At 37.1% G+C, this 12,536-nt stretch overlaps 1 protein-coding gene across 10 annotated transcripts in view; it reads left to right on the top strand.

Moving 5' to 3' along the window:
* NAALADL2 (N-acetylated alpha-linked acidic dipeptidase like 2) overlaps window positions 1-12,536 on the top strand; it is a 1,341,335-nt gene that overhangs the window by 1,005,654 nt on the left and 323,145 nt on the right. For all 10 annotated transcript variants that reach the window (XM_078432146.1, XM_078432147.1, XM_078432148.1 and 7 more), the window contains one exon: window positions 2,595-2,687. In XM_078432146.1, coding sequence (XP_078288272.1) covers window positions 2,595-2,687 — 93 coding nt within the window. The remainder of the gene's footprint in view (window positions 1-2,594; window positions 2,688-12,536) is intronic.

Here is a 12,536-nt window from a genome sequence, read left to right as displayed (position 1 = left end):
ATTCTTTTTCATGGCTGAGTAGTATTCTGTTGTGGAGTTTCCTTAATCCATTCATCAGTTGATGGATATTTGGGCTCTTTCCAAAATTTGGCAATTGTTCATAGCACTGCTATAAACATTGGGGTACATGTGCCCCTTCGAATCAGCAATCTTATATCCTTTGGATAAATTCCTAGTAGTGCAATTGCTAGGTCATAGAGTAATTCTATTTTTAATTTTTTGAGAAACCTCCATACAGTTTTCTAGAGTTACTGCACCAGTTTACATTCCTGCTAACAGTGCAAGAGGATTCCCCTTTCTCCACATCCTCACCAACATCTGTTATTTCCTTAGGTGTTAATTTTAGCCATTCTGACAGGGCTGGGGTGGTATCTCATTGTGATTTTGATTTGTATTTCCCTGATGATGAGTGATATTGAGCATCTTTTCATGTGTCTTTTAGCCATCTGTATGTTTTCTTTGGAAAAGTGTGTATTCATGTCTTCTGCCCATTCTTAATTGGGTTATTTGTTTTTTGGGTGTTGAGTTTGGTAAGTTCTTTATGGATTTTGGGTATTAACCCTTTATCACATATTTCATTTTCAAATATTGTCTTCCATTCCATAGGCTGCCTTTTAGTTTTGTTGATTATTGCCTTCACTGTGCAGAAGCTCCTTACCTTGATGAAGTCCCAATAGTTCATTTTTGCTTTTGTTTCCCTTGCTTCTGGCTATGGGTGTAGTAAGAAGTTGCTAAAGAAATAGATTGGAAAGATTTTTTTTAAAACAAAAAGTAATGACTCTCTTATGTAAAGTTCACTTCTCTGGGCACATGTGGATGGCTCAATTCTTGATTTTAGGTCATAATCTCATTGTTCCTGAGATTGAGCCCTGTGTTGGACTCAGTGCTGACAGCATGGAGCCTGCTTGGGATTCTCTCTCTGCCTCTCTCTCTCTCTGCCCCTCACCTCTGCTCTCTCTCTCTCTCTCTCTCTCTCTCTCTCAAAATAAATAAACGTTTAACATATAATAATAATAAAGTTTACTTAATTGGACTATTTGGAACAAATGTAGAACAGAGCATTAAAAACAAACATATGAGTCCAACTGTATGATGTTCTGGAAATAAACAACAGTATGGAGAAATTTAAAAGATCAATGGTTGCCAGGGGTTCAATAAGGAGGGGGTAGAGGAAGGATGAAAAGGTAGAGCACAGGAAATTGTTAGGACAAACTATTCTGTATGATACTGTAGTATTGGATACATGGCGTTATGCATTTTCAATACACATAGTATTTATAACACAAAGGGTGAACCCTAATGTAAACTATGAATTTTAGTTAATAATTATGTATTAATATTGGTCATCAAAGGTAATGAATATATCACACTAATGAAAGATGTTAATAATAGGGTCAGGGGAAAGACACTGGATATTTGGGAACTTTGTACTTTCTGATCGATTTTTCTGTAAATCTGAAACTGCTGTAGGAAACAAATTATATTAATTTAAAACAAACAAAACTGCATAGCACCTGAATTAAAACCACAATACTTGGGCTCTAAGCAGATTTCCTTTTCTCATATATGGGATGCTCAGGCATTCTCTCAGGGCATCTCTACTTTTGTTTTAGTTATACTATTAACAAATCCAGTATACTGATTTCCCATTTAAGTTGTTAGAAAGGGTACATTCAAGGAAGGAAGAAACTTATTTATTGTAACAATTTTCATCTAGCAGAAAAAAGTGATATTGGAAGGTCTGTCAGTATAGACCTGCCACTTTGCATTAGCTACTTTCTAATAGTCACCCCGCCCCCCAACAGAACCTCCTGGCTACCTTTGAACCTCTCTTAGAAACTCCCTTACCTCCAGACTTCTTGGGATCCATCAGATACAGGATTAATATATGTTACCCCTAAAGGTCTTCAAAGACAGCTTTAGGACTGTGACTAATGTATCTCCTGATTGGTGTCTTTGCCTTATTTGTTGTCAAAATGTTTGAATATCAAGCATAGATGCAAGAACTCAAAAAAGGCAAAGCAATATGTGGCAATTTAGAATGGAGGTGAGAAACAAAACAACACAGATGAAAATGAAGACTGAAATATGTGGAAATATGTATAGCTTTAGAAATCTATTCTTTTAATTTTTGTAATACTTTAGTTTTCAATGGGATAATGTAATAGTGAGTCATACAGTAAAGGTTAAATTATCTTCTACGTGTTCTTTTTCTGAAGCTAGAAAAGTACGTAAATTTTTTTGGAAATATCTTTATCCAATACATATTTTTTTTAAATAGGAGTTTTCCACATCTCCCTGAGGTCTTCTGTGTGCTCTCATGTTGAACCTCACTGTAGCTCTGAATGTGAAGTTTAGAATTGTCTATTTAAAGCTCTGAAGTTCTGTGAGGCCAGCAATTGTAACTTAGTCATCATTGTACAACTAGTACCTAAAATAAGTTCTACACAAAATATGGAGAAGATATTTGTCAAAAAGTGTAACTTTTGTTATCTAGAAAAATCCAATTGTTTGTAATGATATTAGATTAATTTGACTTTTTAAGAAAAAATAACACATTATAGGAGAATAAATATCTTAATTTTTTTTTTCAGATCAGAGAATTGTCAGCATGCAAATTCAGACAGTTTCCAAATTCAAAACAGTTACTAATGTTGTTGGATATTTAAAGGGCTTGACATCTCCAGGTAAGTAGGGCTAAGTATTTATATCTATATTTATAATCTATTTATAATCTATACTTTATATGAACCATCACAAGAAAATTCTCTATAACAATGTAATAGCATAATTAAATGACCTACTTTAGATGTAACTAGTTCACACACGCCACTATAAGAGTAAGTCAATATGAAATGAAGAAGTAGGTCTTCATTCTCTTTCTTATTCTCTTCAAAAATAAATCAAAGTAGGAAGTGTAAGGGGAAAAAACCCAAAATGAGAAAACAGAGTTTAGATTTATTAAATTGGCATGTGCCTCATGAAGAAAAGCTACAAAAAACCAAAGTTTTTTTGGGTTATTTTGTTTTTTTATTGCTCTTCTCTGTAACACCACTGGAATTTTCACTTTTATCAAGAAAAGACTACTTTAGAAAGAAAATATTTTAGTTTTAATGATGTCTTTTTTAAAAAATAAAAGTTTTTTATTTCCAAAATATGATCTTTCAGTGTTATACTATATTTTCTATGAGCCTTGGTCCACTGACAGTTCTGCCTAATGCCAGGGCTCATGGCTTTAGATTTTGAAGATGCTTATGAAAATGATCACCTGGTAAAATTTTAAATTATTTTCCACCTGTCTTTGGGATGCTTATGGCATCTTCAGATGATGTTATGCAGGCTAAAAAAGTAAAACATACTGGTACATATATTAATTAAGAGATTAATATAACAACACTTCCAAATTGTGAGGTTGAGCCACATGCTGCTATCTGATGTGCTTAGTATGCAGGGTAGAATGCAGTGGTCTATTTAGCACACTTGTGTCACTTTTGTTGATTTGGTTGGGATATTTACTCAAGTTCTCCTTGGAGAATTATTTTTTGCCACGACTTTAGTCAAATTGACTCTATAATTGATAACCCAGAAAATTCTGAAATCAAGTTTTACATACCCCCAAGTTTCCTGCCAGCCAACTTCTATAAAATTTATGGAAGATACATATTTTCTCTGATTTCCTTACAGTAGCAATTGCGAACAACCTCTGATTTAATGTCTTTAAATACAATGTATAAATAGATTTGGAAATTGGTACTGTTGCATTTGAACTATTTCAACCAGTTTTCATCATCAGAATCTGTAACTGAAGCACCAGAAATATTTGTCATCATTGGTGCATTTGCTAGTTTTTATGGAAAAACCAAATTGTACAAAACTATATTAGCTTTAGGGTAAAATAGCTTTCCTAATTGAAATTCAATATAGAAAAAATCAATTTCTTAAAATCAATTTACTAGTAGTATTCTTCAGTGTATAATATGTAAAGCTTCTCAAATTTTGTTTATTTGAATCCTACACAAAAATATTAGGTGCTCATTCACATGATTTTCTTATTTAATGGCTCTGAAAAGTAGAAACAATCATCAATTAGTATTAAGGCTTTTACATATGGTTTATCTAGAATACAGATAATCCCAAGCAGAACTTTCACACATATCTCGGAGATGAGTAAATACATTTCCTGAGTTTCAACCTTTACAGCCACTGTATATATACTATTAATTAAATTTTCATAAAACATTGGCAGATCAAATTTGTTGCTGGTTCAAAAATCAGTATAGAAAACTAAAATAGCTTCACACAGTGATTTCCCATCAAATAGCTTTTTGCTGCCACGAAGTAAAGGGATAATTCATTTATTCCACACATAGGCAGTCCTTATGTGATAGGCCCTGTTAAAAGTGCCTTGCAAATAGTAACTCATTTAAAACTCAAAGCAACTAGGAGGAGAGGCCAACAAGGCAGAGAAGTAGGGGGATCCATACTTCCTGCATCTCTGAAACAAAGATGGGTTGAAGCCAAAGGACTTTGAACCCCAAGAGTCTGGGAGGAAAAGAGTCTGAATCTACTAGGGAGACACTGGGATGGTGGGCCATATGTGGGTGATTACAAACTGGGGCAGATAAAACGGGCTGTGTAGGCATGAAGGGGAGGGATCCCCTTCTGTGGAGAAACAAAGGGAGAGAAATAGCAACTGGGTAAGCATAGGACTGTATCTGGACAAGAGAAAAAACCTCAGATGGGGACGGAGAGGGATCCCATCTCTAACTGTGGGCTTTCTTTGGACTGGGGCGGGTGCCCTGTTCTCGCACCTGGGAGGAGGGAAACCAGTCCTGGACTCAATAGCTGGGTCAGGGGCTCAGTCCACAATAGGAGAAAGTGGTCCCCTCCTTGGAGTACTGTGAGAGAGGACAAAACAAGCCAGGACCACATATCAGGTGGCATAGAGAGGTGCTTCCCCAGTGCCAGGGCTCACAGAGCAGGAGTTTAAATCCCAGCCAAGCTCCAGGGCATGGGAGTCAATGGAACAAGACAGACCGCCTCGTCTGCACCCATAGCACAGTGTGGATGGCTCCACAGGGTCTGTGGAGAAGAGACTGGGTGGGGGAGGGGGGGTTGCCATTTCTCTCCCCACCACCACCAAGGTGGAGCCTCAGGGATTGATCTGCAGGGCCCACAGTGAAGGCAGGACTCATCTACACCAAACCATGCCCCTCCGTGCCGGGTGACTGCATATCTACTGGGACAGGATAGATGCTGAGGAACCAGAGGACCCACTCCTCCAGACCAGTGCTGCTGCATTGCCTGGATTAATTCTCAGATAATTCTTGTTATTTAGATATATTCTTCCTTCATTTTCTCCTTCTTATCTCTTCCCTCCTCTAGGCTGGTTACTCTGGTTGTTGGTTTGTCTAAACAGACATATTTAATCCATTCTCTTGATACATGTTCTATACCTCCTTCTTTACTTCCCTTTCTCTGTCTCTGGAATAATCAAGCCATATAGTTTCTCTGTCTGGGTAACTTTATCTTAATTTCTTCTCCGCCTTCCCCCTTCCTTAATTTCCTTTCTCTCTCTCTGGATTAAGCCTTTTAGTCTCTCTGCCTGGTCAATGTTTATTGCTTCTTTTTCCCCACCCCTGTCATTTTTCTCTTTGTATGTGCCCTTCCATCAGCATCACCTCCACCCTGTTCTTTACTTGTAGTGGGTGTTTCTGGTTTTTTACTTTTGGATTGTTTTTTGTTTGTTTGTTTTTTGTTTGTTTGTGTGTTTGCATGTTTTTGTTTCCTGTTTGTTTTCCTTTCCAGGGCTACTTCAAGGAACAAATCAAAGCACATTTGGTGGAGAGCCCAAAACATCACTAGGAAAATAACCAAAGTCACAACAACAGAAAGCAAGTAACACTCTCCCAAAAAAAAAATACCTCCTGAAGGGCCAGGCCCTGGACAGTGTGTGTCGCCCCTTTAATATAGCAGTGCTTGCAGATGGAGAGCACACAACAAGCTTTTAAAACTCATGAGGCAGGGGCGCCTCGGTGGCTCAGTTAGTTAAGCATCCACCTTCAGCTCAGGTCATGATCTTGCGGTTTGTGAGTTCAAGCCCCGTGTCGGGCTTTGTGCTGACAGCTCAGAGCCTGGAGCCTGCTTCAGATTCTGTGTTTCCTTCTCTCTCTGCCCCTCCCCTGCTCACGCTCTGTCTCTCTCTGTCTCAATAATAAATAAAACATTAAAAAAAAAAAAACTCATAAGGGACAGAAAACTAGCCAAAATGACCAAACAGAAATTCTCCTCAAAAAAAAATTCCAGGGAGAAGTGACAGCTAAAGAATTGATCAAAACAGATATAAGCAATATAACTGAACAAGAATTTAGAATAATAGTCACAAGATTAATCACTGGTCTTGAAAAAAACATAGAAGATAGCAGAGAATCTATTGCTGCAGAGATCAAGGAACTTAAAAAAAGTCGTGATGAGTTTAAAAATGCTATAAATGAGGTGCAAAATAAAATGCAGGTGACCACAGCAAGGATTGAAGAGGCAGAGGGGAGAATAGGTTAATTAGAAGATAAAATTATGGAAAAAGAGGAGGCTGAGAAGAAAGAGATTAAAGAAATCCAGGATCACAAGAGGAGAATTAGAGAACTAAGTAATGCAATTCATATTGTTCCATAACAAATGGAACAATATCTGTATCATAGGAATTCCAGAAAAAGAGAGAGAAAGGGGCTGAAGGTGTATTTGACCAATCATAGCTGAGAATTTCCCCAATCTGGGGACGGAAACAGACATTGAAATCAAAGAGGCACAGAGAACTCCCTTTAGACATAACTTGAATCAATCTTCTGCACGATATATCATAGGAAAACTAGCAAAATACCAGGATAAAGAGAGAATTCTGAAAGCAGTTAAGGATAAACGGGCTTTATCATACAAAGTAGACACATAAGGGTAGTAGCCGACCTATGTATTGAAACTTGGCAGGCCAGAAAGGAATGGTAGGAAATATTCAATGTGATGAACAGGAAAAATATGCAGCCAAGAATCCTTTACCCAGCAAGCCTGTCATTCAGAATAGAAGGAGAGATAAAAGTTTTCCCAAACAAACAAAAACTGAAGGAATTCATCACCACTAAACCAGCCCTACAAGAGATCCTAAGGGGGACTCTGTGAGAGAAATGTTGCAAGGACCACAAAGGACCAGAGACATCACTACAACCATGAAACCTGCAGATAACACAATGGCTCTAAACCCATATCTTTCAATAATAACACTAAATGTAAATAGACTATATACTCCAATCAAAACACATAGGGTATCAGAATGCATAAAAAAACAAGACACATCTATTTGCTGTCTACAAGAGACCCATTTTAGACCTGAGGACACCTTCAGATTGAAAGTGAGGGGATGGAGAACTATCTATCCTGCTACTGGAAGTCAAAAGAAAGTTGGTGTATGACCACCTGGGTGGCTCAGCTGGTGAAGCATCCGACTTCGGCTCAGGTCATGATCTCACAGTTCGTGAGTTCAAGCCCCACATCAGGCTCTGTGCTGACAGCTCAGAGCCTGGAACCTGCTTCAGATTCTGTGTCTCCCTCTCTCTCTGCCCTTCCTCTGCTCACACTCTCTCTCTCTCTTTCAAAAATAAATAAACATTAAAAAAATTAAAAGAAAAAAAGAAAGCTGGTGTAGCCATACTTAGACAAACTAGACTTTAAATTAAAGGCTGTCACAAGAGATGAAGAAGGGCGTTATATAATAATTACAGGGTCTATCCATCAGGAAGAGCTAACAACATAAATATCTATGCACCGAATTTGAGAGCACCCAAATATATAAAACAATTAATCACAAACAAAAGCAATCTTATTGGTAAGAATGTGGTAATTGCAGGGGACTTTAATACTCCACTTACAACAATGGACAGATCATCTAGACACAGAATCAGTAAGAAACAATGTCCCTGAATGATACATTGGACCAGATGGCCGTGACAGATGTATTCAGAACTCTGCATCCTAAAGCAACAGAATATACTTTCTTCTCAAGTGCACATGGAACATTCTCCAAGATAGATCACATGTTGGGTCACAAAACAGCCCTCAATAAATACCAAAGAATTGAGATCATACCATGCACACTTTCAGAACACAATGCTATGAAACTTGAAATCAACCACAGGAAAAAGTCTGGAAAACCTTCAAAAGCATGGAGGTTAAAGAACACTGTACTAAAGAATGAATGGGTCAACCAGGCAATTAGAGAAGAAATTAAAAATTATATGGAAACAAATGAAAATGAAAACACAACAATCCAAACCCTTTGGGATGCAGCAAAGGCAGTCCTAAGAGAAAATACATTTGCAATCCAGGCCTATCTCAAGAAACAAGAAAAATCCCAAATACAAAATCTAATAGCACACATAAAGGAAATAGAAGCAGAACAGCAAAGACACCCCAAAACCAGCAGAAGAAGAGAAATAATAAAGATCAAAGCAGAAATAAGCAATAGAGAATCCAAAAATAAAATAAAACAAAACGAAACAAAAACAAAACAGTAGAATGGATAAATGAAACTAAGAGTTGGTTTTTTGAGAAAATAAACAAAATTGATAAACCTTACCTAGGCTTCTCAAAAAGAAAAGAGAGAGGACCCAAATAGATAAAATCATGAATGAAAATGGATTTATTACAACCAGTCCCTCAGAAACACAAGCAATTATCAGGGAATATTATGAAAAATTATATGCCAACAAACTGGAAAACCTGGAAGAAATGGTCAAGTTCCTAAACACCCACATACTACTAAAACTCAAACCAGAAGAAATAGAAAATTTGAACAGACCCATAACTAGTGAAGTAATTGAATCAGTTATCAAAAATCTCCCAACAAATAAAAGAACTGGACTCTTCCCTAGGGAATTCTACCAGACATTTAAAGCAGAGTTAATACCTATCCATCTCAAGCTGTTCCAAAAAATAGAAATGGAAGGAAAACTTCCAGACTCATTCTGTGAAGTATGAAGAAAAACCAGACAGAAACCAACAAAAAAAGAGAACTACTGGCCAATATCTCTGATGAATATGGATGCAAAAATTCTCACCAAGATACTAGCAAATCGAATTCAACAGCATATAAAAAGAATTATTCACCATGATCAAGTGGGATTCATTCTTGGGCTGCAGGGCTGGTTCAATATTTGCAAATCAATCAATGTGATACATCACATTAATAAAAGAAAGGCTAAGAACTATATGATCCTGTCAATCGATGCAGAAAAAGCATTTGACAAAATACAGCATCCTTTCTAATAAAAATCCCCAAGAATGTTGGGATAGAAGGAATATCCTTAAACTTCATAAAAGCCATTTATGAAAAGCCCACAGCTAATATCATCCTCATGCGGAAAAACTGAGAGCTTTTCCCCTGAGATCTGGAATACAACAGGGACTTCTACTCTCACCATTGTTGTTTAACATAGTGTTGGAATTCCTAGCATCAGCAATCAGAAAACAAAATGAAATAAAAGGCATCAAAATTGGCAAAGAAGAAGTCAAGCTTTCACTTTTCACAGACAACATAATACTCTACATGGAATATCTGACAGACTCCACCCAAAGGCTGCTAGAACTGATACATGAATTCAGCAAAGTCACAGGGTACAAAATCAACATACAGAAATCGGTTGTATTTTTATACAGCAATAATGAAGAACCAGAAGGAGAAATAAAGAATTGATCCATTAACAATTGCACCAAGAACTGTAAAATACCTGGGAATAAACCTAACCAAAGGTGTAAAAGATCTGTATGCTGAAAACTATAGAAAGCTTATGAAGGAAATTGAAGAAGACACAAAGAAATGGAAAAACATTCTGTGCTCATGGATTGGAAGAATAAATATTTTTAAAATGTCAATACTACCCAAAGCAATCTACATATTCAATGCAGTCTCCATCAAAATTGCACCAGCATTCTTCTCAAAGCTAGAACAATCCTAAAATTTGTATGGAACCACAAAAGACCCCAAATAGCCAAAGTAATATTGAAAAAGAAAACCAAAGTGGGAGGCACCACAATCCCAGACTTTAGCCTCTACTACAAAGCAGTAATCATCAAGACAGTATGGTATTGGTACAAAAACAGACACATAGACCAATGGAATAGAATAGAGACTCCAGAATTGGACCCACAAAAGTATGGCCAACTAATCTTTGACAAAGCAGGAAAAAGTTTTTCCAATGGAAAAAACACAGTCTCTTTAACAAATGGTGCTGGGAGAACTGTACAGCAACATGCAGAAGAATGAAATTAGAACACTTTCTTACACCATTCACAAAAAATAAACTCAAAATGGATGAAGGACCTGAATGTGAAACAGGAAACCATCCCCTAAAGGAGAAAGCAGGCAACAACCTCTTTGACCTCACCCACAGCAATTTCTTACTCAACACATCTCCAAAGGCAAGGGAATTAAAAGCAAAGATGAACTATTAGGACCTCATCAAGATAAAAAGCTCCTGCCCTGCAAAGTAAACAATCAACATAACTAAAAGGCAACCAACAGAATGGGAAAAGATATTTGCAAATGACATATTAGATAAAGGGCCAGTATCCAAAATTTATAAAGAACTCACTAAATTCCACACCCAAAAAACAAATAATCCAGTGAAGAAATGGGCAGAAGACATCAATAGACAATTTTCCAAAGAAGACATTCAGATAGCCAAGGGACACATGAAACGGATGCTCAATGTGACTTCTCATCAGGGAAATACAAATCAAAGCCACACTGAGATACTACCTCACGCTGGTCAGAGTGGCTAATATGAACAAATCAGGAGACTATAGATGCTGGAGAGGATGTGGAGAAATGGGAACCTCTTTCACTGTTGGTGGGAATGCAAATTGGTGCAGCCACTCTGGAAAACAGTGTGGAGTTTCCTCAAAAAATTAAAAATAGAACTACCCTATGACCCAGCAATAGCACTGCTAGGAATTTACCCAAGGGATACAGGAGTGCTGATGCATACGGGCACATGTACCCCAATGTTTACAGCAGCACTTTCAACAATAGCCAAATTATGGAAAGAGCCTAAATGTCCATCAACTGATGAATGGATAAAAAAAATATGATTTATATACACAATGGAATTCTACATGGCAATGAGAAAGAATGAAATCTGGCCTTTTGTAGCAATGTGGATGGAACTGGAGGGTATTATGCTGAGTGAAATAAGTCAGTCAGAGAAAGACTGATACCATATGTTTTCACTCATATGTTCCAAGATGTAGATCTTGAGAAACTTAACAGAAAACCATGGAGGAGGGGAAGGGGGAAAAAACGTTACAAACAGAGAGGGAGGGAGGCAAACCATACCAGATTTTTAAATACAGAGAACAAACTGAGGGTTGATGGGTGGGGGAGAATGGAAAGTGGGTGAAGGGCATTGAAGAAGGCACTTGTTGGGATGAGCACTGGGTGTTATATGGAAGCCAATTTGATAATAAATTATATTTTTAAAAAAATTAAAAAATAAAACTCAAAGGAACTGAATAATGTATGTACCATTTGTATTTTGATTTTATACTGAATAAATTAAGGCATAAAGAGCTTAGATAAGCTTCCCAAGGTCATATAACTAGCAAATTGAATAGACTGGATCCAAACGCAAGGAGGCTGGCTTCAAAGTCTGCACCATTGAGCTGTGGGACATCTCTGAATAAAATAACACTCGGTGAAGAAACCTTTTACATGAAAGTATAGGACTATTTAGTGAAATAAATATAGTTCTATACCAATAGCATTCAATGGTAACAAAATCAGAGGAAACTCTGGAGATATGCTTTTATTCTACCTTATTATTGGCAATAGTCTGTAACGTATATTGAGCAGGCCCCATCTATGTGTCATGCAGATCTTTTTCATGTTGTATCTAATGGATTTTGTATGATTATATGAAATATGTGAAAAGATAACTTTTACAGGTGTGCCTGAGTGGCTCAGTTGGCTGAGTGTCTGACTCTTGATTTCAACTCAGGTCATGATCCCAGTTTCATGGGATTTAAGCCCTCATCTGACTCCACACTGAGCATGCAGCCTGCTTAAGATTCTGTCCCTTTCTCCCTCTGTCCTTTCCCCCCTTTTGTGCTGAGTCTCTCTCTAAAAAAGAAGAAAGGGAAGGGAAGGGAAGGGAAGGGAAGGGAAGGGAAGGGAAGGGAAGGGAAGGGAAGGGAAGGAAACTTTTACAGTAGTTGGATGACTTTTGATGTTGATTTTTTTTTTCTTCAGAGAGAGGAGATAAAACTATAAGTTGGAAGCTATAATTAATTTCCTAAATACTTCATTTGGATTTTTTCAAAATCCATACATGACTACCACATTATTTAATATTTATAGCTACTGATAAGCATTCCCTCATATGTATTAATAGTTCATTAATATTTACTGAGCATACACACATCGTTTACAGGGCACTTCCCACTATGATTCTGGAAAAATGTTAGATAAAGGTTTCATTGTGGCATATTTGTAT

Source organism: Panthera onca, chromosome C2 (assembly GCF_046562875.1).
Source record: "Panthera onca isolate mPanOnc1 chromosome C2, mPanOnc1 haplotype 2, whole genome shotgun sequence".
In the NCBI taxonomy this organism is placed as follows: domain Eukaryota; kingdom Metazoa; phylum Chordata; class Mammalia; order Carnivora; family Felidae; genus Panthera; species Panthera onca.
Note: the sequence above shows the minus strand (reverse complement) of the source record. Positions and strands in the feature narration are given on the sequence as shown.